The 25,757-nt window shown below is 46.2% G+C and overlaps 1 protein-coding gene across 1 annotated transcript in view; it reads left to right on the top strand.

Annotated features, from left to right (window-relative positions):
- ADCK1 (aarF domain containing kinase 1) overlaps positions 1 to 25,757 on the top strand; it is an 805,280-nt gene that overhangs the window by 658,180 nt on the left and 121,343 nt on the right. Inside the window, exon 8 of the mRNA XM_085626629.1 lies at positions 4,737 to 4,886. Coding sequence (XP_085482755.1) covers positions 4,737 to 4,886 — 150 coding nt within the window. The remainder of the gene's footprint in view (positions 1 to 4,736; positions 4,887 to 25,757) is intronic.

Here is a 25,757-nt window from a genome sequence, read left to right as displayed (position 1 = left end):
AGTAACTAAGTGCGCTTTTTATCTTATGTATTTTATATGTGGTTTAAATAATGTTTATTTATTTTGCCTGCACTTCAAGTGTTCATTTAGATGGCAATTTATTTCCTTTTCCTTTTTATGGTTGGTGTTGTGAAGCTGTTGCTGTTATAAAGTGACATTTTAACATTGTAGCAGCCTGCAACACGACTGATTAGTTAGGTTGTTTTTTAGTCGTCTTGCTTAAAAGCATTGCTGTCGCCAGACAACTATGTGAGCATCCTTACAGAGGGTTTTTGGCTCCACCCACATGTTGGGAGCCGGGACTCCATGTTTTGATTGGGCAGAAGTTGTGTGCTTGCACAGGGGAAAAAGGTGCTTGTCCTCCACACAGCTGTGATCATTTCATTTATTTATCCAGCTGCCTATGCTGGAACTTTCAGGGGCACACACATGACACTAGAAAGCTAATAAAGTGTTTTTGATAACTAGTAAATGTATGGGTATTTTCTCTGGCATCAGCACAGATGGGGGAGGGCAGTCATGAACCCACATGGACTTTTTGGTCTGGTTTGCAGATCAACTGTCACCTGACCTTTTAACCTCCACAAATATTATTTTACAGATCATTGCTTCAGCACAAATATCTATTTCCATGCTATTTACTTGTAGTGCTTCGCATTACCTTAAACATGCCTGTTTAATCTGTTCTCCTACACAAACAATAATAATAAAATGCATGGTGAAATTGAAAGGATTACATTAAAACATAACAAGTTAAACAGCCACATCAGTTAAAGCTTTTTGTTTTATTGATTTTTTTTTAGTAGAAACCTGGTTCCACGTGGAGGTGGTAGAATATTTTCTTTTTCTTTTTGTTGGCATAGACTTTCAATAACCATCACACTAGCCTGCCCTGGTCAGACCTATTCAACCAACCAACCACTTTATTGTATGATTATTTAAAATCTTTTACAAAAACAACAAAAGTGCAAGTTAAAAGCGTACGATCTGATTAAAACGACATGTATAAAAAGCAGAAGTACTATACAGTGACTAAAAACAGTCCATTTAGTGGCAGCATGTGCAGAATTTGACACGGGGGGTGTGCAAAGTACAAATATCGAAGGTGCTGGGACGTAGTTTATTCAGCTGACTCTTCTCTGGCTGTTCGTATGAGCATTTCAGCAGCCGCATAAAATTTCCCGATTAGTGCCAGCTCCATCGGGACAATGGTGGTGTAGATATGCCTTAAGGCCTCCTTACATGATCTAACGCTGTGATGTATGAACATAGTTCATAGATACAAGCGCCTTGGAGAAAGCAAGACTGGGCAACACCAAATAACATGCTCTGCAGATTCTGTGTGATATTGACACAGGCAGCAGCCGGAGCCACTTGATGACCAGTTTTTCCAGTGGGCTCTATAGTGTTGTATTGGCAGGGTTAAGAGCCTCACTCTCATAACATTTTGTAGGGCTTTTCTTCCAAGCCGGCTTTTAAGTAAGGCTGGCATGTGGTACTTTCATGTGAGTTAGCGAGGCCTTCTGCACCCAGGACCAATCTGATCCGTTCAAGGTCCTGTTGCCTCGAGATGTTCTTTCCACATTTTTTAGCAGGATGTTTACTCTCCCCTTTGTTTATTATATATCTGTAGGAGGTTCTATTAATGGACCCAGTGTTTGTTTGGCACTCAAGAGATACCTTGCCCAATGACTGTTATTGTCTGTGAAGACCACCTGTAGCGCTGCCCTGATAGAGCCCGGACATGCATTGGTCACGTTGTGTTGGAATTTGACTATATCTTTTTTACATTCAATGTCCATTGCTGTAATATTGATCTCTAGTCTATGATCGCCTGGTCGTGTGGGGTAGCTTAAAAACTTTCTATACGCCATTGTGTATAGACCCTCCAGTTTTTTAGTCAAAAAACCAGGAAAGACAAGGTGGCCATAGCTGAGAGTTGGCAGTAGCTTGGCTTGCATGACACGTCGGATCCCCTCCGTCGAGTGGCTTACAAGCTTTTCATGTAGTTTACACAAACCGTATGTTAGTTTGGCTGCTTTTGCCTCCAGTGCTTTAACCTGCAGGGCAGGTCTGCCGGTGTCTGCGAATTGTACTCCTAGATAAGTGTACTTGTTGGTCGTGCTTATCTTTAGAGGACCCAGCTGCCAAGCTAGTGTTTGCTTTTTTGGCTTGTGACCAAATATCAGCACTTTGGTCTTAGATGCATTGGCTACAAGCTTGTTTTCCATGTTATAGTTATGTAGCGACTCTAGTGCCCTTTTCATGCCAATTCTTGTATAGTCCAACAGGACAAGATCATCTGCATACTGCATGATAGGCAATCTAAGGTGGCCCAATTTTGGGGGAAAGATGTTGGTTTTTAGCAGTGCTTCTCCCAGATCAGCAGTGTATAAATTAAACAGGGTGGGAGCAATCACGCAACCCTGTTTTAGCCCCCGGTTTGTGAAGATCCTGGCAGTTGCGCATGTGCTAGTGAGCTTTACTCGCACCCACGTACCAGTATAGAGTGATATAATAGCCGCAAGCAATTTCCGTGGTATGCCCCACTTGGCCAATTTTGCCCACAGAATGCTTCGATCGACTCCATCAAAGGCTGCGCTATAGTCCACAAAGCATGCATATAGTGGTGGGGAGACGGGTCCAGTTGCCCTCGTTGCCAGATATGAAAGTGCAATGGCATTATCCATGGTCGACGAGTTCGGCCGAAAGCCAGTTTGATAATGCGGAATTACTTGTTTTTTTGTGATCCATGTCTCTAGTTCTTTCAAGAGCCTTTTTGCAAATGCCTTTCCTTCCACATCCTGTAGTGCAATCAATCTATAATTCCCAGGATCTGATGCATCCCCCTTTTTGTAAATGGGATGTAGAATGGAGCCTTTCCATGAATCCGGGACAACAGAAAAATTGTAACAATGATTGAATAAGGTTTGATTGTGGGGTGCCCAGAATTCGCCATCTTCCTTAAAGATATTCCCCGGCAGCCCATTGGGCCCTGGCGCCCCATCCTTCCTGATGCTCTTGAGGATGGTTTATATTTCCCTTTCTGTTTGATGTAGATCCACCACGTTGCTCTCCTCATGTTGGTGATCTTCTTCTTTGGCAATGCTTCCCATAGGTGTTTTCTGGTCGACATATAGGTTGGTGGCGTGAACAGCCCATTTGTTGGCGGGCACGGCATTATGAATGTGATGGCCACCATAAAGGCCATTAATATATCTCCAAATTTCCTTGCTTTTGTTGGGTGCTAGTAATGTATAGATGAGTCGCCATTTTTCCTCTATACCGGATTGTTGTAGTTGCCAAACAATTTTTTTGTGATTTTTTTTTGCTGTCTTCAATTGTCTTTCCGTGTGGGTAAACTTTTCCTTCTTGTACTTTAATTCTGCCAATCGGCAGCTCTTTTTGCTCTGTAAGAAGATTTGATTGTCTGTGTAATTAAATTTCCCCAATTGTATGTGTTTATTATTATGAGTAAATTGCTTTCCTGGAGTTAATGCATTGAATAGCGAACTCATGATATCTGCCCAACTGGTCTGTGGGCCAATTATTCATGTGTTGTGCTTCCATTTGTTGTACTTTGTCCAACTTATAGGCCCCCATTTGATACGTTCAATTGAGGCTGTTTCATTATCTAGACTGTGCACGTTGCCTACAGCTAGATATTCCTCATGCCTCGTGCTGCTAATGTTGACCAAAGCAGAGATTGGTTGATGATCGCTTCCGGTCGGACCTATTGGTTTTGCCGATATTAGTTCTCTTGCATATTGCTGTCAATGTAAACAACATGCTATTGGGAGGATGTCTTTCTACATGTTGTGACTGAGATAGACCCGTGCACTTTGCTACATCCAAAAATCTCATACTCAAGCCATGATAGAGTGTCCCAGGACTGTGGCCTCCCATGGTTTAACCTCCACCACATATGAAGTAGCTGGACTTGAGTTTTGTGGTTGCAGTTTTACCTCTTTCATTCACGTCTACGTACTGAAACTAGATGTCAGTACATGCAGCGGTGTTATATGTTTATAAAGCTACATTACCTAACCTAACTTGTGAAAAAGGATGCATTTAATACATGTTTCACTTTATTAGGATCTGTCAGTGCTTGTCATGCTCTGATGAAATTCGTACCTAGACCATGGGTTCTTTTGGGGATGTTGCAGGTGCAGTTTCAGCCTTGATCACCCCCGCCTTTTATGCTCTATCATTGTACAAGGGTCATTCAATCCTTATTTTCCCTGCATGTCCTTCGGCTGAAATATGTGTGCTTGTCCCTATCCTGGGATATGAGCCTTTTCCAAAGATCTAATGTCAGTAATGCGTACAGGCTAGCTATTGCATATTCAATAGAGGGCTTGCTGAACAGCAAAAAAGAAAGCAAAACTTCCCACTTAAAATATCTACAACCCATTTGATAATGAGGGGGTTAAACATTTTGCATATATGTGCATGTTCGTGCTTATGTATCTGAGTTTAATCACACTCGTTTAACTCACTGGATTTAATGAAATGATTCTGTAGGAGCAAATGTAAAGATGTATCAATATTAAGCGCAAGGTTGAAAAGTTCAAAAGTTCAATCTTGTGCATTCTTATCTAGGTCAGGACCTGCAGCAGTATTGATGGGGTTCTTGCACTGTGTTATTTTTTTGTTCACTTTGCTGGCATTTATTGATGGCGGTCTCTGCAGTTAGAATGAGCATTGAGTTAACATCTTGGATGTTCCTCCTCCAGGTGTCGCGTGGCCTGGGCCAGATGTACAGCGAGATGATCTTTGTCAATGGGTTTGTGCACTGCGATCCTCATCCGGGGAATGTGCTGGTCAGGAGATGCCCAGACACCAAAAGAACAGAGATTGTGCTGCTGGATCATGGGTTGTATCAGGTAATGGCAGAAAGAACATGTGCTGTGGAGAAGCATAGAAAGGGTCAGGGAATGGAGAACTAGAAATGAAACCGATAGAGGAGGGGCATAAAAGTGCTCAAATTTACAAACCAGCGATGAACATGCTCAAAATTGGATGTCAAAGCACTGACCATTGAACTGAGTCTGCAAGAATTCACTTACTCTGCTTTGGCATTCTAGAAAGAATCATGTATTTCTTTAGTTTTCTGCTGGACGCCCAGTGAGGAAAGATTATATTTCCTACCTAGTTTTTGTCCATTGAGAGTTCTTCAGAGGTTTTCCTCCCAAAGAGTATCATAATCAGCCGCGGCCGCTTTAGGTAAGAGCGGTGGGGCCGACTGGGAGGAGATTTCGAGGGACGACCACAAGGGAAAATCAAATAAATAATTAATTTTCCCTTACGGTCATCTCCCGAAATGCCACCCAGCCCGCCCCACCGCTCTAACCTGCAGTGGCCGCAGCTGATCATAATACAGTGAAAACATAATGCCTTGTTATTTACAATTCAAACTTTTTATTTAGCACAAAGTTATTTTTCAAACTGTTAAAACTAGCATTCCCAATTTTGTTATACCTCCCTTAGTTTTATAATTATTTCAACTCATGTAAAACTGTTGATTATTGTGTGCACTTAAGATCTAATGATTCTAATTTAGTTTTTCAAAGTTATATTAGTAAGCAAAGGTTTTTAATAGATATTAGAACATTGGAATGTGGAGCACTCCATTGTAGACAATGGAGTGCTCCGTGCTTCTACGGGCCGGTAAAGGCCCGCAGAGCAACATTCCAATGTTTTACAAAAGCCTCTCGAAGCTCGAGGGGATTTAAATCCCCTCGAACTTCGAGAAGCCTTTGTTTAATTTGTTGGAACATTCTGCCCTCTAGTGGCAGAATGGTCTAATAGCCTTATAGCCCTTCGTAGAAGGGCTATATCGCTATTAAAGTCCCGCTGCTTTTGTTAAAGTCCCTCGCCTTCGGCTCGGGCCTTTAACGCTGCAGCGGGCCTTTAATAGCCGGTATAGCCCGCTACGGCGGGCTATAAGGCTATATTAGAACATTGGAATGTTGGAAGCTCTATTGAAGACAATGGAGTGCTGCCTGCTTCTACGGGCCGGTAAAGGCCCGCAGAGCAACATTCCAATGTTTTACAAAGGCTTCTCGGAGCTTCGAGAAGCCTTTGTCTTATTTGTTAGAACATTCTGCCCTCTAGTGGCAGAATGGTCTAATAGCCTTCTACCCGTTCGTAGCAGGGCTATACCGGCTATTAAAGTCCCCCGCTTTCGGCTCAGCCCTTTAACGCGGGAGCGGGCCTTCAATAGCCGCTACGGCGGGCTATAAGTCTATATTAACTGGCACAAATTCCTTACTTTAATCGCCTGCCAGGCACCGGTCTGGATCTATATTTTTTTTGTAGTCTTAATCACTGTAATTGGAGGTAGCGTCTCATGGCTCCATTGGAAATATGTGTTGAAGCAAATATTTGGTGCTTAGTATGCCTTTGACATCAGTTCATTTTCTCCATCCCTCCAACAAATGAAAGATCCAGGGCCACTGAGTTATTTAAAATTTTCGTTAACTATTTTCTACACTTATTCTTCATAATCTCTGAAAATGTGGACATCATGTCACCTCCAACCCCCTCCCCCCACCCCCTAAAATCTTCTGGCTTCAAGCCATGTAATTCTTTTAGGTGAAGTAGGTCTAGGACTGATTGTCACCCGGTAAGGACCATTACTCTGTGCCATTCTTTCACGTGTCATGGCAGAAGAGACATAGTCTCTTCTGCTGAATAGGCTCATTATGTCGCAGTGGCTAAAAGGCAGCAGAGACCTAGCATATTGAGTTGACTAGACAGCAACATACATTTTAACTTTTACGGATATAATGACAGAGAAACAGATATCTGATGAGATCCTTCTCTTCACTAAGGCTTAGATGGAACAAGTTAATGAAGCTTGGTCATAGCCACTAAAGAAAATTCAGATGCTTTGTTCATTGGTTTGGATGACAGCGGACACAACAGCAGCATCAGACTCCACAGTAGATGTTTCCAAACCTACAAGGGGCACGTATCAGGCAGGGTCAACAGGGTCAAGGATTCTCTTCCTCCTCTTCCACCCCTCCTGCCGCAAAACTATTCTGATTCCTGTTAGGGGTTTGTTCATCTATAAACTGTTGAGGGTAGTCGTGTAGGAGCATTTAGTCACAAACTGCAGATTAGTTTGGACCAATGGGTTTTGCAGATTGACAAACATGGTTACCGTCTGCCATTTTGGAAGAGACCTCCTCAGCTCTCACACAAACATTTTGATGAATGTGATTTCTGCTTTTTTATAAAAAGGTGCACTAGAGGTAGTTCTCAGAGAGTGTAATGACTCTATTCACAATAGCTTATCATTCCAAAGAAAGGGGTAGGTGTATGGCCTATGCCAGATTTTTATATCTTTTCGACATGTTTTTGGAAAAGAATTCAATATGTTGACTTTTGTCAATTTCTTCTAACTTTACAGGATCAGGACTCAATGGTTTCTCTGGAGCTCCCTTACATCTATTTACATATCCTTGTAATTCTCTTAGGATGTGTTTCAGGTTCTAGGAGGTTTACAAAACCGTGATGGATGGAATGCTTGAATTAATCTCAGCCATTGGCTAGCACTCTGGGCCAATCCATACCCGGCTGATAATCCCATAACTAGGGCAAAACCGGTCCTGGGTTGCTTGTGTTTCAGTTCAGGGAGGACCTGGTTTGGCAGTTCCGGCTGGACTCTTCCTATTAGAGCTAGGTCAAGACTGATTTGCATATTGCTGGGACCAATCTGAGGCGGCATGGTGTGCAAAATAACAATGGATTGGGATTTGGCCCGAGTGATTACCAGTGGGTATGAATAATTCAAGCATTCCTTCCATCACTGTTTTGTATGCTTATCAGGTTCAGGGGGTGGGGGCTCAATTGCAATTGAGTGTACTGTTCTTTTGTCTCTCCTAGATCCAGAGTCTTTACAGTGGTTATGGCAGAAGTGGTGGCTCATTTGCATCAGTCCCTGTTTATCCATATGTGGATAACTGGTTGATTAGGGTGAGTTATCGGACTGTTGTACTCAAAATCATGACCATTACAACCACCAGTTTTTGACGTTAGTTTTATTATTGTAATTTCTTCCCAGAAAGGTTGTCTGTCCTTTCTGGAAATTGTTATCCTATTTGAAAAGAATCTTGTTGCACTGGTAGGGGCAGCTTTACTTAGTTTAGGCTTGATGGCGCCAAGTATATGCTGGTGTCTCATGTGCTTTTGAGAATGTTGTGCCCACATTGGGCTTTGCGCCTTCAATAGATTCAATTCTGTAGGACCTTGAAGGATAACATTTAGCTCTTCCCATTGGTAGTAAGAGATTTACAATAGTGGACGTTTGCAGTTCGTCTTTAAAAAAGGAGTGTAGGTCCAGATCTTTTTTTGGCATTGTATGAGCATTCCGTTGGGCCTTTAGAGGCTCATACTGTCCATGTGTTTTTCAATTCACTGCTCCATGGCTGGAACAAGACTGATTAGTACTATGAAGGATTAATTGGCACCTATTTTATCTTGTTTATCTTTACTCGAGCAGTATTATTTGAGTTACCAATAGGTTTTTTTAGGATTTACAGAATAAGTTTCTCTTGAAACCTTTTCGCACGCTTGTGATTTGGATTTGGGGTTCACATTTTGATGGGTCCTTCATTCGAACAAATGCATTCTTGCCAAAAGGTTCATACTTGGGTGGTGATTTTCTTTGGTAGCTGTTACCTCTGCTAGGAGGGTGAGCGAACTCCATATTCTCATCTTCTTTTCTCCCTTTCAAGGTATTTCACAAGGATAGTGTCATCCTTCATGTAAAGCCAGATTTATTTTTAATCAAAAGTGGTGTCTGATTTTCGTGTTCCCCAAGATCTTTTCTCTACTAGCTATTTTCCATCCTCCTCATCCCTCAAGAGGAACAAACCCCTTATGATCTAGGCCCAGAAGGCATTTAAATCACTATATAAGTAGATCTAGTGACTTTCAGAAATGAAAAGAAATAAGTCATTCATGAGGGTCAACAATCACCCCCAAAGGGCTGTCTCGGTGCTGGACGTGCAGACTACAAGTACTATTCCAGCCTCACTGTCGAAGTATAACACAATAGGACTAGGAAAAAAGCCAGGTTTTAAGAATCTTTCTAAAGGTTGTATCATTTTCAGCTTGTCTCAGAAAGACAAGGATGATGACATATTTGTAACCTTCCAGTGTTCAAAGATGGGTTGTTATATGGGGTGTGGTTGCTATATGGAGGCGAACGTATATCCCATTCGATTTTCTTGATAGTGAAATCGTTTTATGAGTTCGCTGGTATTAGTAATGGGGGTCTCTAGTTGGCAGAGGTAGGTACCTTTGTCCAAATAGGGGCCCTTGCTTCTAGTCAGGGTTAGGGGGGTACACCTCTAAAATAACCCCTGCTCACCCCCTTGGTAGCTTGGCACGAGCAGACAGGCTCATCTCAGAGGCAGTGTGTAAAGCATTTGTGAACACTTACAGTAATACAGTGAAAACACTACAAATGGATACCACACCAGTTTAGAAAAATAAGTAATCTTTAGCTAACTAACACAAGAATAAATGACAAAAATCCAACATACAGTATCAAAAATATCCTTAAAAATAGGTTATTCAGGGGGGGTGTGGCTTGGCAGGCTATGGGGGACGTGGGCTGAGCGCGCTCCATCCAGCCCCACGGTAATCGTTTAATTATCCTGCTTCTCCGGCACCTACGGAGGTCCATGGGCCGTCCTGCCGTTGCGGCTTCCAAACGGCTTCCCCCGGTGCTGGCCTGAGCGCTGCTGGGGGTCTGCAGTCGGTGGTGCGGTGACTGAGACGGGGTGCGGCCTCCTGGTGACGCGGCTGCTCCTTATGCCACTGCGTTGCCTGATTTCTGGGCCGCACCACCTGGGGGCTGAGTCGGCCGTGGGAGGTCGAGCCTTCTACTGGTGGCAGACTGGGCGCCGGCTGTGACCTGCCGAGCGGAGCCTGCCCTGGTTGGTGGCGCTCCCCCTGGGCCCGAGACTGCGACCGGAGTGCTCCGAATTTCGACAGCCTAATCGGGTTGCGGCTGACCGGGGTGGAGCCCTTGCCCTGGGAGAGCAAGCCCTCATCTGGCGGTGGATTGAGCGCCGGCCGAGGCATATTGAGTGGAGCTTGCCCTGAATGGTGGCGCCCCTGGCCCCCGAGATTGCGACGGGGGTGCATAAAATTTCATGAACAGTAGCGGGACACCCTCGGGGGAGGGGGGGGCGGAGAATTTGCCGTTGAATTGTCTTGCCTGTCTTCCACGTGGATTCCTGGTGGTGTGGGGGCCCCCCCCGAGGGTTCTCCTACATTGGCACCTGACTGAGGCGGAAGGTTGTGGTCGCACTGCTGGGTGAGTGGCCGGTAGGTGGCCGGCACCTATCTTTTCTTCTTTCCTCCCTCCACCCTCCCCTCTCGGTAAGTGTGGACCTGCAGGGGGATTGGCGGCCTTATGGGACCTGTTGCCTGCAATTTGGTCGCGACCGGGTGACCTGGAGATGCCCCTGTGTGGCAGCCCAATGGAATAATAGTGGAGCCGCGCTGAGTCCTCACCCTCGGGCCTTGGGTTCTATTTTGGCCGGCTGTCGGCCGGACACTGCTTGGGGCCTCCTGGGGGGGGGGGGCTGCGGAGTGGGGGAGCTGAGGGAGTCGGCGGCCAGTTCGGGTCACGGAGCTTGGGGTCCTGTGGGGATTGTCGTTGAGGCGGGCGGCCTGGTGGTGGCCGGTGCCCCTCTACTTTATTGCTGAGATTCTGGAACATCTCCCCCTCCCCCCCCCCCTCGCCTCGTCTCCTCCGGAGGGTATCCACTGTGGTTTCGGCAGTCGGGTCGGGCTGCAGGGGGGTTGGATCAGATGCTTCTAGTCCCCTGGGGAATACTGTTGGAGTTGCCTAGGTGGGGGCTTATCTGGAGGCCGGCCTGTCGTCACTTGGACTCTGAGGGGCAGAGACCCCGGCCTCACCGCATCAGTGGGGTGCTTGTTTAGTGGGCTCCATTGGTCGGAATTGACGGCGGTGACTGTAGCACTATGACCAGGGACATGCCTGGCGGTGGCTCGACTAAGCAGAGCACGATAGATACGTTTACAGGCCAGGGAGCCCAGGCGGCGACGCCTGGGGGGGTCGCAAAATGCTATACCAGACAATGCAGCCCTTATGGCTATTACCCAATCCAGAGACACTTTGGAGGCCAAGATCTGGGCGGTTGGCTCTGATGTAATGCTCCTGCGCCAAGAGCTAAGGAATTCAGTTGCCTGCATCACAGAGGCGGAGACGAGGGTCTCGGGGGTGGAAGATGCGGTTGCCACTTTGCAGCAGAAGGTATCCTCCCTTGAGACTTCACAGCAGAGCTTGGCAGCGAGGGTGGAGGATGCGGAGGGGAGAGCGCGCCACAACAACCTGCGCCTTGTTGGCTTCCCGGAGGGTTGCGAATCTGGGAATATGGATCGATTTCTTACAAACTGGCTGTAAAGCTGGCTCCCCCCAGGGGAGCTTTCGACTCGCTTTGTGGTGGAACGGGCACACAGGGCTATGATGCAGAAACCCCGTTGGGGGCCCGCCCGAGGCCGGTTATTGCTAAACTTCTCAACTACCACGACAGACATCATCCTGAAGCAGGCCCGGGCTAAGGAGCCGCTGCTGTTTGACAATTTGCGAATTTTGATTTTTCCGGACTACACTAAACTGGTCCAGCAATGGCGGCAGTCATTCCTGGCCGCCAAGGCCAGCCTCCGGAAGCTCTAGCTTCCCTATGCCCTGCTCTACCTGGCCAGGTTGCGAGTGGTATACCGATCTCGTACCCACCGGAGGAAGTGTTTCAATGGACAGATGAGGCGGTGCGGCTGCGTCCTCATTCTCCCCCAGGGAGAGAATCGGATTCATCTTCGAGTGGACCGGCTCGGAACCAACAGGGGCCAAGGGGGAGGGGGGTAAGCGCTCCAAATCCAGGCGGCGATCTCAATCCTGTGGTGCCACATCGCGCGGGGAGTCCACTTCCCGTTCATCCGCAGCGGTGGACTGAACCCTAATTGACCATGTACACTTCTAGATTGTTATTTCTTGTGCTGTCCGGAGAAGCAAATGAGACAGCCTGTCCTCTGTGGGGCTCCACAGGGGGAGGGGAGGCTGACGGACAATGGGCCGTGTGCTGGGGATCCATTGGTGGGCGGTGGTGAGACTTCTTGTTGGGGTCAACCTGTCTTTCCAGCCGCGACAGGTACTTCTCCGTTTTTGAGGTACAGGGTGGGGGAACTGTGGGGTTGTGTTTTAGGGGAGGAGTTTGTTGGGTTGTTGCACCATCTACTTGGGTTCTGGAGTCTGTTATTATGCACAGAGGATTCTTGCTGCCGCTATTAATCTACAGGGTACATGCACAGTGTGGGAATGACTGTCACTGTACGGGAGGCCTCGGGTCTTCTCCGGGTCCTCAGCTGGAATGTTAGGGGGGCTCTAGACAAAATCAAACGGGGGGCTATTTTGAAATTAGCTAAATGCGCCCGTGCAGACGTGGTACTGCTGCAGGAAACGCACCTCATCGGAATAAGGCGTTATGTTTTCAACACTTTGGCTTAACTCAAGTCTTTCATTCTGGGTTTGTGAGGGGCTCGAGGGGTGGGGTCGCCATCTTGATCCATTGCCGAGTTGCATACACACACATGAGGGCCTGGGGAGACACACAGGGTCGGTACCTGTAGGGCACGGTGAGTGGAGAGGTATTAGTCCTATGGAGTATCTATGCGCCTCCGCCTTTCTCTTGGGGGCTGGCGGAGAGAATTATGGCCCTGTGGGCAACGTTACCTGAGGCTTAGCGGTGGTCGGAGGGGATTGGAACGACATTATGGATGGGGCCAGGGACCGATGGAGATAGGGGGGGTCAGCCGGGAATCCCCCACCCTGCTAAATTGTATTCTTTGGCTTTGAATCTTGACTGGGTTGACCCCTGGCGTAGATTGCTTGGCCCTATGCAGGGATACACGTTTCTTTCGGCGGTACATGGTGCCTTTTCCCGCCTAGACTACCTCTTTATCCCAAGGGTCTTTGATAGCCGGGTGGTGGCTGCAGACATTCTCCCGTGGGGGCTCTCTGATCATTCTCCAGTGACCCTTACTATACGAGCCGGAGGGGCTTGCGGGCTGTTCCGATGGCGCTTATCCACCTGGAACCTCCAGAAGGAGGATTACTGAGAGCGGATGGAGGACGCCATCGATCTATATTTGACCACTAACGTAGGCTCGGTCCGGGAGGCCGGGATGCTTTAGGAGGCATTGGAACCCACGATTCGGGGGGCAGACATCTCCTTTTGCGTGGCATCTCGAAAGTCACGCAGAGAGGCCCTGGTCCGAGCAGAGGCTACCATTGTCGAACTGGAGTCGCGCGGTCCGGAAGAAGGGGGCCGGTTGGCCCTCCATCAATTATTGCTGGCTCAACAGGAATATTCTCATATTCTTTTAGATGAAGCTCGCCAGGCTTGGCTGTCCACCCGCAGTAGGATCTGCCAATGGGGTGACAAATCGGGCAAGATGGTCCATAGATTGTGTCAGGGCTCTCTTCGCCCCCAGGTCCTTCCTGGCATCGTGCGATCGGATGGGTCACCTGTGTTGGCCGCGCCGGCCATCACTAGTAGTTTTGCGGAGTATTATGAGCGATTGTATGCCCCCGCGGAGTGTCTGTTGGCAGAGACCATTGGCAGTTTTCTTGATGATCTTTCGCCGAGGGCCCTCCCGAACGAGATCCGGGATGAGCTAGACACGCTGCTCACGGAAGAAGAATTGGGGACAGCACTAGGCGACCTGAATTCTGGCAAGGCTCCGGGTCCAAATGGCTTCCCTTGTGAGTTTAAAAAAAATATTTCCTGCAGTTGGGCCCCCACTTTCACAGGGGGGTGGTGGAGGCCAGGGACCAGGGGAGGTTGCCCAGCGATTGGAGACTTGCGCGAATAGTAGTATTCCACAAACCCGGGAGGCCGCCCGAGCATCATGCTTAGTATCGCCCCATCTCTCTTCTGAACGTTGAGGCCAAGATTGTGGCCAAAGCGCTGGCTAATCGCCTTCGACCCCATATTACCTCGCTTGTCCATCCGCACCAGGCTGGGTTTATGCCCCAACGTGCTACACGCCATAATATTAGACGAGCACAAGTAGCGATCGCGACCGTTCAGGGAGTGGGGGAATGTGTGGCGCTCTTGTTAGCAGACATGGACAGGGCGTTTGATTCCTTGAGTTGGGTGTATTTGTTCGCGCTCCTGCGGAGATTACATTTTGTGCCACGCTTACTGTCCTATCTGACCTTGTTGTATACACATCTGACGGCATCTGTGCAAATTGCGGGCTTCGCGTCCCCTGCTTTCACTACTGGGCAGGGCACCAGGCAGGGGTGTCCGTTATCCCCTTATCTTTTCTTTTTTTTTTTTTTTGTCCTCATTTATGCGATCTTATTAATTTTGCAATCGGGTCTCCTCTTAACTTAGCCGCCCTTGGAGCAGAGATAGAGGCCATGCCTTAAATCCACCGATTCCATAAGCCAATTTGATGCTGGTTACTGCATCCATGGATCCATCGATTATTTGATCGCGGTGTTTAAATCATTGGACATCCCACCCTACCCTACCGCCTGAAATTATCCTATAGTTCCCAATACTCTGTTCGTTTACATTCCCCCCTAACTCTATCCAGATTCCTAAATTTTTCTACTGATCGAACCCATTCATGGATCAGTGGGGGAGAGGGAAGTATCCACTTTATACAAATCTCGCGTCTGGCTAAAAGCATAAATGTAAACCAAAGATGTTTCTGTTTTTTTGTCAAGTTAATATTAAGATCATGACTACCCATAATGCCAAAGATAATATTAAAAGCTTTTACCTTAATAGTTGAGTTTAAACTTTTGCCAATGATCTTACTAATTTCATTCCAAAATAGATCAAGTTGGGGGCAAGGGTAGAACATGTGAATATTGTTTACTTCCCTCTCACCACATTTTGGGTATTTTTTCGTCACCTGGGTATTCATTTTAGAGAGCTTTTTGGGGGTCCAGTATGATCTATGCAGAGTAAATAAATGATTTTTCCTCAGAGGTGCAGAAATTGTAATGTGCCATAAATAGGTGTAGGATACTTGCCAAGCTTGTTGCAAGTCTTCAGCCGGAAAGATCTTCTTCCATTTGCGGTCTGGAATATCGTAGTCTGCTTTCTTCTTCTCCACTAGGCATCAGTACCATTTCGATACTTCTTTCTTCCCAGGAGCTTTATTAAGCTCACCCTCTAAGTTTGTGACATCATCTGGCCAAATAGCTTGAGTTTAAGCCCCGTTAACCAACTGATAAAACTTAAACCTCGAGATTTCGTTTGCAGTTAGTACTACCAGCTCTTCCCATGGTTTTAAGTTACCGTTTCCCAGGAGATCTCCCTAAATTGTTATTCCAACCCTTTTCAAAGGGAGAGCTAGGGAGTCCTGCAAACATTTGGGAGTACCTGGGGAGTTCCATATCGGGGCTTGCGAGCTATAGTATGGGTACCGCCAAATTTTCCTTATGTCTGACCAAAGTTTAAATGTGGATCTTAAGACCTTTAGTTTAAATTTTTTGAAGAATTTTGGATGACCAAACTTATAAAGGCAGTGACTGTGATTTGTTATTGCTTTCCAATAAGTAGGGTACGTGACATATTCTCGAAAAAGATGCCTTATATTCTTGAAATGAAAGGCTTTATAATACATCAGGAGGTCCGGGCTAGCTATCCCTCCTCGATGTGTTTTTCTGGCTCAAGTTTTTCCAAGCTATCCTGGGCATTTTTGAGGACCAAATGAAAGAGTTTAGTTCACTTTGGATCTTTTTTATTTGAGATGAATTGAACTCCAAAGGGATAGCGTTGAAAACAAAAGTAAACTTGGGTAAAATAGTCATTTTTATTACATTTACCCTCCCTATGAAGGATAAAGATAAGCAGCTCCACGATTTCAATAATTTCCTCATCTCTTTAGTTTTTAACTGCAGATTCACCCGAGCGATTTCATCAATATTTTTTGATATTTGGATCCCAAGGTATCTTATTTCTTTTTTAGATTCGAATTGGGAATCGGGTATATTCCACTGCATTACCTCTGTTTTTTGATGATTTATTTGGTATCCAGAGATTTCACCAAAGTCTGCTAGCAATATATTCATGCTATTAGATGTCTCAATTAGATTACTCGAATAGACCATTAAATCATCAGCAAATAGCGCCACTTTTATCTCCCAGTTGTTAAAGCTAAAAGGAATAAGATCATTTGAGATCCTAATCATGTTAGCCAACGGCTCTATGTATAAATTAAAGAGTAGTGAGGAAAGAGGACACCCCTGCCTCGTACCCCTCTTAATTTGGAAGCTATTTGTTGTGGAACCATTGATCAGTATTTTCCCCGTCGGGGCTGAATAGATGTTTGCTATCGCCCTGGAGAAATGTTGACCTAAGTTGTTATATATAATCACTTGATGTAAATAAGACCAGTTAACTCGGTCAAAAGCCTTGGCCGCATCAAATGTAAATATTGCTAAGGGTACCTTCTCATGGGTAGCAACATCAGTGGCTCCTATCAGTTGGTGAGTAAGATCGTGCAACTGTCTCCCTCTGATGAAGCCCTTCTGGTCCTCCTGTATTAATTTATCAGAAAGAGAACCGAGTCTTTTTGCCAATACCTGGGTAAAGATTTTATAGTCTGTATTAAGAAGCGAGATTGGCCTGTATGATTCGCAATAGGAGGGATCTTTGCCAGGTTTTAAAATTAAGCTAATCATTGCTTCGTTCCAGGATTTAGGAATTGATGCCTCCTCGAGGAAGATAGTGTTGAACAGATTGGTCAGTATAGGGCCTAGGAGGTCTTTCAGGGCAATATGAAGTTCATTAGGTATGGCATCAGGACCTGCTGCTTTACTCTTTTTAAGATTATTTATTATATCTAGAACCTCCTTCTGCGTGATCTCAGCATTTAGGGCACTACAGGAATCCCTATCTAATTTTGGGTTTTGTGACCTATTCAGGTAGCCGTCAACTGTTGTGGGCAGGGGAGCTAGGTCCTCCTCATATAGTGTCTGAAAAAAAACCTCAAATGCTTCGTCTATGCCTGCTTTATCCTCAACTAACTGAGTACTATTTCCCTTGTCGATAGCGGCTATCTTATTTCGGTTGGATTCAGTCTTGAGCTTCCAGGCTAAGAGTTTACCACAATTCTCTCCTCATTCATAATTTGACAAAGAGCTAGCTTGCCACCTTTTCCTTATCTTTTCATCCAGGAGAAGTGACAGTTCCTGTTTCTTATTCAGACTCTCACTTTTTAGGATATTTTGGTCTTCTTCTAAGGTTGTACATTCTAGCTTTGCTTGTATTTCTAATAGGTCAGTTTCTAGTCTCAGTATCTTGGATCGCTTCCTTTTGTTTTTGCCCGATGCTATGCCAACTAGCGTTCCTCTGATAACTGCTTTAAACGCCTCCCACACTATCATATCTGAGACTTCGCCCCCACTATTTTCCTTAAAGTAATTTTCAGTTGTTAGTCTTAAGATATCAATAACTTGTTGATCTAATAAAAGTGTCCAATCTAGCGTCCACCTTTTTTCACTCTGAACTGACTCATACTTTATATTTAATTGGACCGAGGAGTGATCTGAAAGATGTGCAGGGTTATGCTGAACTTTACTGACTTTATTGCTTAAAAGTTTATCGACCAGAAAAAAATCTATTCTAGAGGCATGACCATATTTGTAGTTCCTATAGGTGAACTTATTAAGTCGATCACCCCTAGATTTCCAAATATCAACTAGGTCCAAATCCTCTATAAGCATATTCAAGCATTGTCGCATTCTAGGTAGGTTGAGAGTTCTACTAGGGGGGTGTCTGTCTTTTTTAGGGTCTAGCAAGATGTTGAAATCACCTCCCAAGATAATTGGTGTGTGTTGCGATATCAGCTGCACGTACAAAGATAGCAGGGGTGCGGCATCATCTGTGTTTGGCCATAGTAACCTACTATAGACAATGCACAGTCTTTGTATTTTATTCCCCTTATCTTTTCGCCTTCTCAATGGAGCCCTTGGCTGTGTGGGTGCGCATGGATGCTCAAATATCTGGGTTTGAGTGGGCACACAGCTTGTCCGACTGCATCGCCCTTTACGCCGACGATGTATTGTTCTTCCTCACTAATCTGGACAAAACGGGCCCCCGGCTACTGCGTATTATGCAGGTTTTTGGAGAAACATCGGGTCTGTATATGAATCCCCAGAAGTCCTCCTTGTGGGTGTTGAGAGGTGGAGAAACACTTGGTTCCTGGACATCGTCGGTCCAGGTGGTGCATGGAGCCTTGAAGTACTTAGGGGTCTATTTATCCGATTCTCCCACTACGACATGGGAGCGAAATCTTGCACCAGTATGGGAGCGGGTACGTGAGGACATCAAGATTTGGTCTCACATGCCCTTTTCCATCTATGGACGGTCAGCAATATTTTAAATTGGTAACGCTCCCGCGCTTATTGTATCAACTACAAAACCATCCGTATCCTGTTCCCCCACGGTGGTTTCGCCAGATTAATTCTGCCCTGGGGCAGTTTCTATGGGGTGGCGGAGCGGTCCGGGTGGCGGTTCGGACCTGTTTCTTATCGACGTATTGTGGAGGGCTAGCAACCTCTGATATTTGGTCCTATAACGTGGCCTCACATCTGCTTATTCCTAATGAATGGTGGTATGGTGGTATGGGGACAGGGCTGACCCGGCCTATGCTGCGGAGCGGCGCTGTATGGGAGACCAGTCCCTACATACCATTCTTTATTCCAGCCCTGCTGCGACGCTCGCTGCCAGCTGCCACGAGGCTTGTCTTTCAGATTTGGAGGCAGGCGCTCCGTAGAATGGGCTGGTGGAACAGATTGACCAGGGAGAACCCGCTATGGCATAATGGCCGCCTTCCGCGGCTGGCGGGGCTTTCCGGATTTCGGGACTGGGACCGCATTGGAATATCCACTCTGGGGGACGTTATGCGGGGCTTGGTCTTGAAGTCCTTTCAGGATATTCAAAGGGACTTCCAGATGCCGAAGGCTCAATTTTTAAAATACCTGCAGTTTAGGCATACCCTTTCCCCTAGCTTGGAGGGTCTGGATTCTCTGCGGAGTTTAGTTCGGTGGAGGCCAAGGTGTTTATGGAAGACCTCGTTGATCATAAGATTTCAAAAATTTACAAATCCTTGGTTAAGCATTGCTCCACATCCCTGCAGCGCTTGAGGGAGGCATGGGAAGGGGATGTGCGTCAAATGGATGAGGAGGATTGGACGGAGGCTTTGGCCTGGCTATTGCAATGAGGTTGCTGCTTATTCAATTTAAATATCTTCATAGCGTATACTTTACTAGAGTTCGGCTCTGGAGTGCAGGTTTGGTGGCTTCCCCAGTGTGTCTCCATTGCGGACATGAGGAGGGGACCCTATTGCACACTATATGGCTTTGCACTGCATTAGCACGATTCTGGAAGGGAGTTCTGGTCTGCCTCTCTGAAGTCCTGGGATGGGAACTTCCTAGCTCACCGAAGTAAGTTCTCCTGCATGTGATGGAAGGGGTCGGGGACAAAATCTACAAGCGTCATCTCATGCTCTTAGGTTTTACCCTGGCAAAGAGGGACATAGCGAAAATTTGGAAAGCGGCAGTGGCTCCCTCAGTTTCGGCTTGGAAAAATAGCTTGGACTTTTGCATGGGCTTGGACCTCCCTATTTTTGAAGCTAGAGGGTGTCCCCGAAAGCATTATAAGATCTGGAGGCGTTGGGCAGATTATCGTGGCCTGGAAATTGAACCACCGCGGGGGGATCGGGGTCGTGATCCGGGGTGACCCCCAGGGTCCCTAGCTTCAGGGTTCCCCTATTAGTGACATTACGTGCTGGGTTGCCCATGATTTTTTGGTGGGTTACAGTTTTGTGGAAGGTGGGCCCTTGTGTGGACCGTTGGCAGCTTATATTGTTATTATGTTGCTCCGAAATACAGGGATGGTGCGTTGGCGGAAGGGGGAAGGGTGGGGGAGGGGGGTTGTTTAGACAGTTTGATTTTATTGGTATTGCTCTGTATATTCTCCTTGTTTAAAAAATGCTAAATGGTCAGAGTAAATTTTTGTTTCTTTATGCGGCAGTTGTCTCAGGGGTTCAGAGATCTGCGCCATATGTGTAATTTTGACAAAAATCAGTTTAAAAAAAAAAATAGGTTATTCACTTAAATAAAGCTTGTAGCAACAAATAACTCCAGTTGGAGTTATAACGACGTCTTGACCGGTGTAAATCCCAAAGTACGGCGACGACCGAGAGGTGCGCGGCGTCGGGCCCACAAAGACTAGTACCTTGGAAACTATAGAAATCAAAGACAGTTCACGGCGTTGGGGAGGCGATGCTTCATTGGCGCCACGCGGTATCGGTTCCTTATGACCCCAGCGGAGGTAAAGCCTCTATTCTTTACTGCAGCACAGGGGAGGCTAGATGATTGTTCCTTACTTCGTCGGGGAGGGGACGTCAGATGGCGCCGAAGCCTCTGTTTCTTACTATGGTGCGCTGTCAATGGATTCGGGAGTCACCCACGTCGAGGATCGGCTCCGCGATGATGAAGTCGATGCGGCACTGCAGCGGGCGTCGAACCTACGTCGCAAGTCGGAGCAGCGCTCATGGCTTCGGTGCAGGTTACAGCGTCGCTGTTGCAATTTCCTTCTGTAGCAACTGAAACAGCAGTTCCAGGTACAGAAAGACAGAAGGGGTGAAGTCTTTGTGTTCCTGAGACTTCAGAACAGGAGGCAAGCTCAGTTTCAAGCCCTTGGAGATCTTTTCTTCAAGCAGGTGACAAAGCAAAACAGCAAAGTCCTTCTTCTCCTTTCCTTGGCAGCAAGCAGCCACTGCGGGCCAACCCCAGACAGCACAGGGGCAGTATTTCTCCTCAGCTTCTCCGCTCTTCTCCTTGGCAAAGGTTTTCTCTTGATTTCCCAGAAGTGATCTAAAAGTCTGGGGTCTGGGCCCAATCAATTGATTGGTTACCCTCTTTTTATACACCAAAATCCTTTGTTCTCTGAAGGCAGAGGGTATCTGCACCCAGCCAAAAACTGTTCTGTTGGGCACTTTGCTAATGCACAACAACCTCCATTGTCAATGTGAGCCCTGGCTCCAGACACACCACGGGGGCGGAGCCGTCATTGTGGAAGGCAAGCACAGCCCTATTCAGGTGCAGGTGCTACTCCTCCCACCACTCCAAATGCAGATCAGCCTATTCAGCCCATCCCTGACTCATCAGACTCTTGGAGCCACTGTCCCTCTCCAGCCCCTGTCATCCAAAAACCAGACATGCAATACACAAACCTTGCGGAGGCACACTGGATGGTTAGGCAAGAAAATACCTACTTTCTAAAAGTGGTATTTTGAAACACACAATGTAAAAATCACCCTCACTAAAAGGTGCACTACAACCTTCTGAGTTCAGGCATACTAAACTTTACTTCTCTATCTTGTTTCCAGGGTCAGTTATGTTTTAATAAAATGTTATAAACAAACTCCCCATTCTGTCCTATGGGAACAGATAGCCTTACAAAAGTGAAAAACAAAATTGGCTGTATTTCACTATCAGGACATGCCACACACATCAGGGCATGTCCTACCTTTCACATACAATGCACCCTGCTCACAGGGGTACCTTGGGCCTACCTTGGGGGTGACTAATATGTAGAAAAGGGAAGGTTTATGGACTGGCAAGTGTGTGCACTTGCCAAGTCGATATGGCAGTCCCAGACTGCACACAGGCTCTGCAATGGCAGGCCAGAGTTATATTTTACAGGCTGCTTCTGTGGGTGGCACAATCAGTGCTGCAGCCCGCTAGCAGCATTTGAATTACAGGCCCTGGGCACACATAGTGCACTATACTAGGGTCTGACAATTAAATCAAATCATCCAATCATGGAAACACCAATCCATAAAAACAATTTACAGGGAGGGGATATGCATTTTAGGACTGCTCAGCAGTGATAATGTGCCCGGAGTCATAAAACCAACAAAAACAGGTCAGAAAAAATACAGGAGGAAGGCAAAAAGTCCTGGGATGACCCTGCAAAAAGGGCCAAGTCCATCAGCTGGTAAGTCTCTACGTGATAGCTTTTGTTCTCATTTCACAAGAAGTATGGCAGCCACACCTGCTCTGCGAAGGTTGTACATTGACAGTCTTGGACGCATGCCTTTTTCAACGCCGGCATTAGAACGAACGTGTTGTTTTGACGTGTTCTTTTTGCACGCAAGTCTAAATGCTAAATTAGAATTGTGCCCATGTGATTCAATTTCCGCACAGAGCACTTTGCATTTTATGTTTTTTTGTAAACTTTATCTTAACCTGAGACGTATTTTTTTTTTTAAACCATTAAGATTTTTAAACATAAGAAAGTGTCAGCCTGCATTATGTCATTTACTCCTTTTAAATGATGAATTCACTTGTTTAATGATTTATAAGTATATCTTCTCTGCAGTTCGGCTCCGTAACATTGTTAGAAAATGATTTTTTACGTATTAATTATGTTGGTTAAAGTGTACCATGCTATTTCTTATGAAATAATGTTTTTTAATGTGTTCTTTAATGGCTGTTATTTAGCCGAATAAAGATCTTTGACTGACTGACTGGCACGCAAGTCTTTACAATGACTTGCCCTAGGGGGGCGCTGGACTTTTGATTAATATCATTTACTAATCCAACTCGAGTCTGCGCAACAGTAGCAATGGTGTTGGACTTTAATTGCAACACCACTGCACCCCCCAAAGCAAGTCGTTCTAATGACTTGCTTGCTAAACGAATGAGATTGCCCAATCAGTGCTTGTAATTATGTACTTCAATATGTCAATTTCTGAATACAATATAAAAAGAATAAGCACAAGGATTAAAGAGTAAAAGTACAGTGATACAGGAAAGGCATTTAAAATGGTATGCAAGGGAAATTCACAGGTGCAGGCTCACAGTAGAGGATTTGCGCAGATTACTGTACCTATTATCCCCAGCTCAGTCTCTTGCGCTAGCATCCCTTTAATAGTTTTAGATTCAGAGCAAGGTCTTTGGAATACCTTCGGGCTTTCGAGCAATTTCAGAAACTGCCAGTTTACCAGCACATTATGGCAGAAGTTTAGTAGTCTCTGTTGCTGTTGTTGTTCGGTGAAGCTGTCACTGCCTCTCCCTAAACATGGGTGGTGAGTTTTTTTTTGCAGTTGTTTTATAGCGCGAACTCGATCCAAAGGTATTGGAGCGCTTTACATGAACACCAGTTTGTTACATAAACACACATTTTTTTAGTAGGCACGAGGAGATTAAGTGATTTTCCCAAAATCACAGGATGTTGAGCCGACGCTGAGGCTCGAACCTAGTTCCCCAGCTCCATAGTTGGCAGCTCTGGCCGATACGCCACATCCTCTCCAGGTGTTGTGGTCGTCCTGTGGAAGTGGTTGCAGTCGCTGGAGCGATTCAGGCTCAAACCAAATCTCACCACTGAAACCAAGTTGAAGAGGTCTCCGACCAATCCATTATCAAATTCATGGGTCTTTAGTGGGACTAGACCTAGTGCCAAGATCCCATGCTCCGAGATCCCCGTCACAGGACTCTGGTGGTCAGATATCACAGGCAGGCACTCTTCATTGCCAGCGCAGATTGCAGGGTTTACTACAGATGCAGGTTGCTGATTCTTCTCCGTGCTGCACACCACTGATGCACAATATGTCTGAGATTGACTGTGGGATGGAGGTCACACTTTCATCTTGGTGCAGCATGCCTCTGTGATACAGGCTGGCCTACTTCGATAAAAAGTCTAGTCCTGCAATATGTGATCCCATGTCCATCAACAATCCCACAACATGTGTTGGGGGCGAAGAATACTTGAGGCTTGCTGTAGAATGTGTGATGAGAGAAGGGTATCGTTATCAACAAATCATACCTCCAATGTAGTTACGGGTTAAGTTGGATTGTGTAGAGTTCAGTCTGCTTCTTCTGAGCAGCGTCGCCACACTGTATCCCCAGACTTGGGTCCCGGGCTCACTGTGTCACTGGATTCAAGCTAGCCTGGCTGATGAGGGGTGATGCCCCGAAACCAGTCCCAGGATGCATGTTTCTGGTCCAGGAAGGACCTGGCTTGGCAGTTCGGGCTGGACTGTACCATTGGGAACAGGGTCAAGACTGGGTCAAGGCTGATTTGCGTATGGCTGGGTCTAAACTGGGATGGCATGGAGAGCAAAAGAACAATGGATTTAACCCAGATCTCTTGACTGGGGGTGAATGTTTGATTTGCTCTGCATTCCATCTATCATCTGTGTGTCTTCAGCATCGCCACTGCCACAGTAGATTGGCTTCTCCTCTGGACAGACGTCCTCTGGATAGGATGCCCTCTGCACCTACCTCTTTGCAAGGCATGTGGATTACTTTCCAAGGAAAACCCATAGCTATTCTGCTGCTAGTAGCTGCATACGTTTCCAAGTGATGTCCTACCCACTTTTGAGAGCCTGGATATCAGTGACATTAGCCGTGAATGTCAGAAGGTTTGTTAACACATTGTGGAGTGTCACCTCCACCGGTCAATTGGAAATCCTACAACCATTTGTGTCTGTTTCAGCCCTCTTCTTACACAACTTTTCTAGACATGAATTGTTGATGCCTCATGCTCTTACATTGTGTATCCTTTCTATCCCTTAACAGACAGTCTGTCTTCCTGTGATGGTTCAGCAGCATTGGACTGATGATGGAAAGTCTTCAAGTAGAGCACTCATGACACAAGTACACAGAGGAGTGATTCCCTCACAGCAGACCGTTATCAGCTTTTTACAAGAAGCTCCTCTTTGGGGACAAACAGCAGGCCTTAACCTGAAAGGTTTATCCTGTTTTATAGAAGAGACCTCTGTCTCTATTTCCCCACACATGCCATCCAGACTCATGGGAGTGCTGCAGGAAGGGACAAAGGCAGGACCCTGCATAGTGGTCACTTCTAAACTTTTTTGGGGGGCCCCGTCTCCATCTTCCCACACTCACAAAAATATCAGGAATGTTTTCAATGGGTAATGGTAGTCTAGCTGGCCTCCCTGCCTCCATTTTGTACAGAACTCCGTATAACTTTAAAATGAATTCTGCTGCTAAGTACTCATGCAGTCCACAGGCTCCATTGACTCACACTACCATCCACCTATTATGTACATATACTTCTGATCCGTGCGGAATGTAGCAAGAGGACCCTGCTACATAATTTTGGCAGAACATTTGAGGTGAAGTTAAAAAGCTACTTGCCAGCACATAAAACTGAGAGAAAGCCCTGTCCAGCACCCATGATTCACAGACATGATCCAAAAACACCACTGCCAGACTCAGCCTGCACAAGGACATTATTCAACGCCCTAGGATAGTATGCATGGTGCACCACCTGCACCACAGAGCCACTTACTAGGTCTTGAGTACTATTCTCTAAACTGGTGTCCCAGTGTGCACGCGTGATTATCGCACCTGTGTTGCGGGGTGTGTGAGGGCAACAAGAGACAAGATCTGTGATTGTCTCCATCTGTGGGGTCTAGACCTAGCCCCCTCTGCCTTTTCCTCATTTCTGTTTTTCTGTGGACAGCAATAATGTCCTTTTAGGAACCGTAACCCACCTGTTTGGTTCTATATCGCACCTGTGGGCCACTAAAATGTCAGCATACCATAGAAACTTGCTGTTGTGGAACTTGTATTTTCAAGAGACAAGGGAACCCAAACGGTCTGCAAGGGACCTGGGGTACACCTATTTATAAAGAAACAATGGTCC

The sequence above is a fragment of the Triturus cristatus genome, chromosome 9, assembly GCF_964204655.1.
Source record: "Triturus cristatus chromosome 9, aTriCri1.1, whole genome shotgun sequence".
Taxonomy (NCBI): domain Eukaryota; kingdom Metazoa; phylum Chordata; class Amphibia; order Caudata; family Salamandridae; genus Triturus; species Triturus cristatus.
Note: the sequence above shows the minus strand (reverse complement) of the source record. Positions and strands in the feature narration are given on the sequence as shown.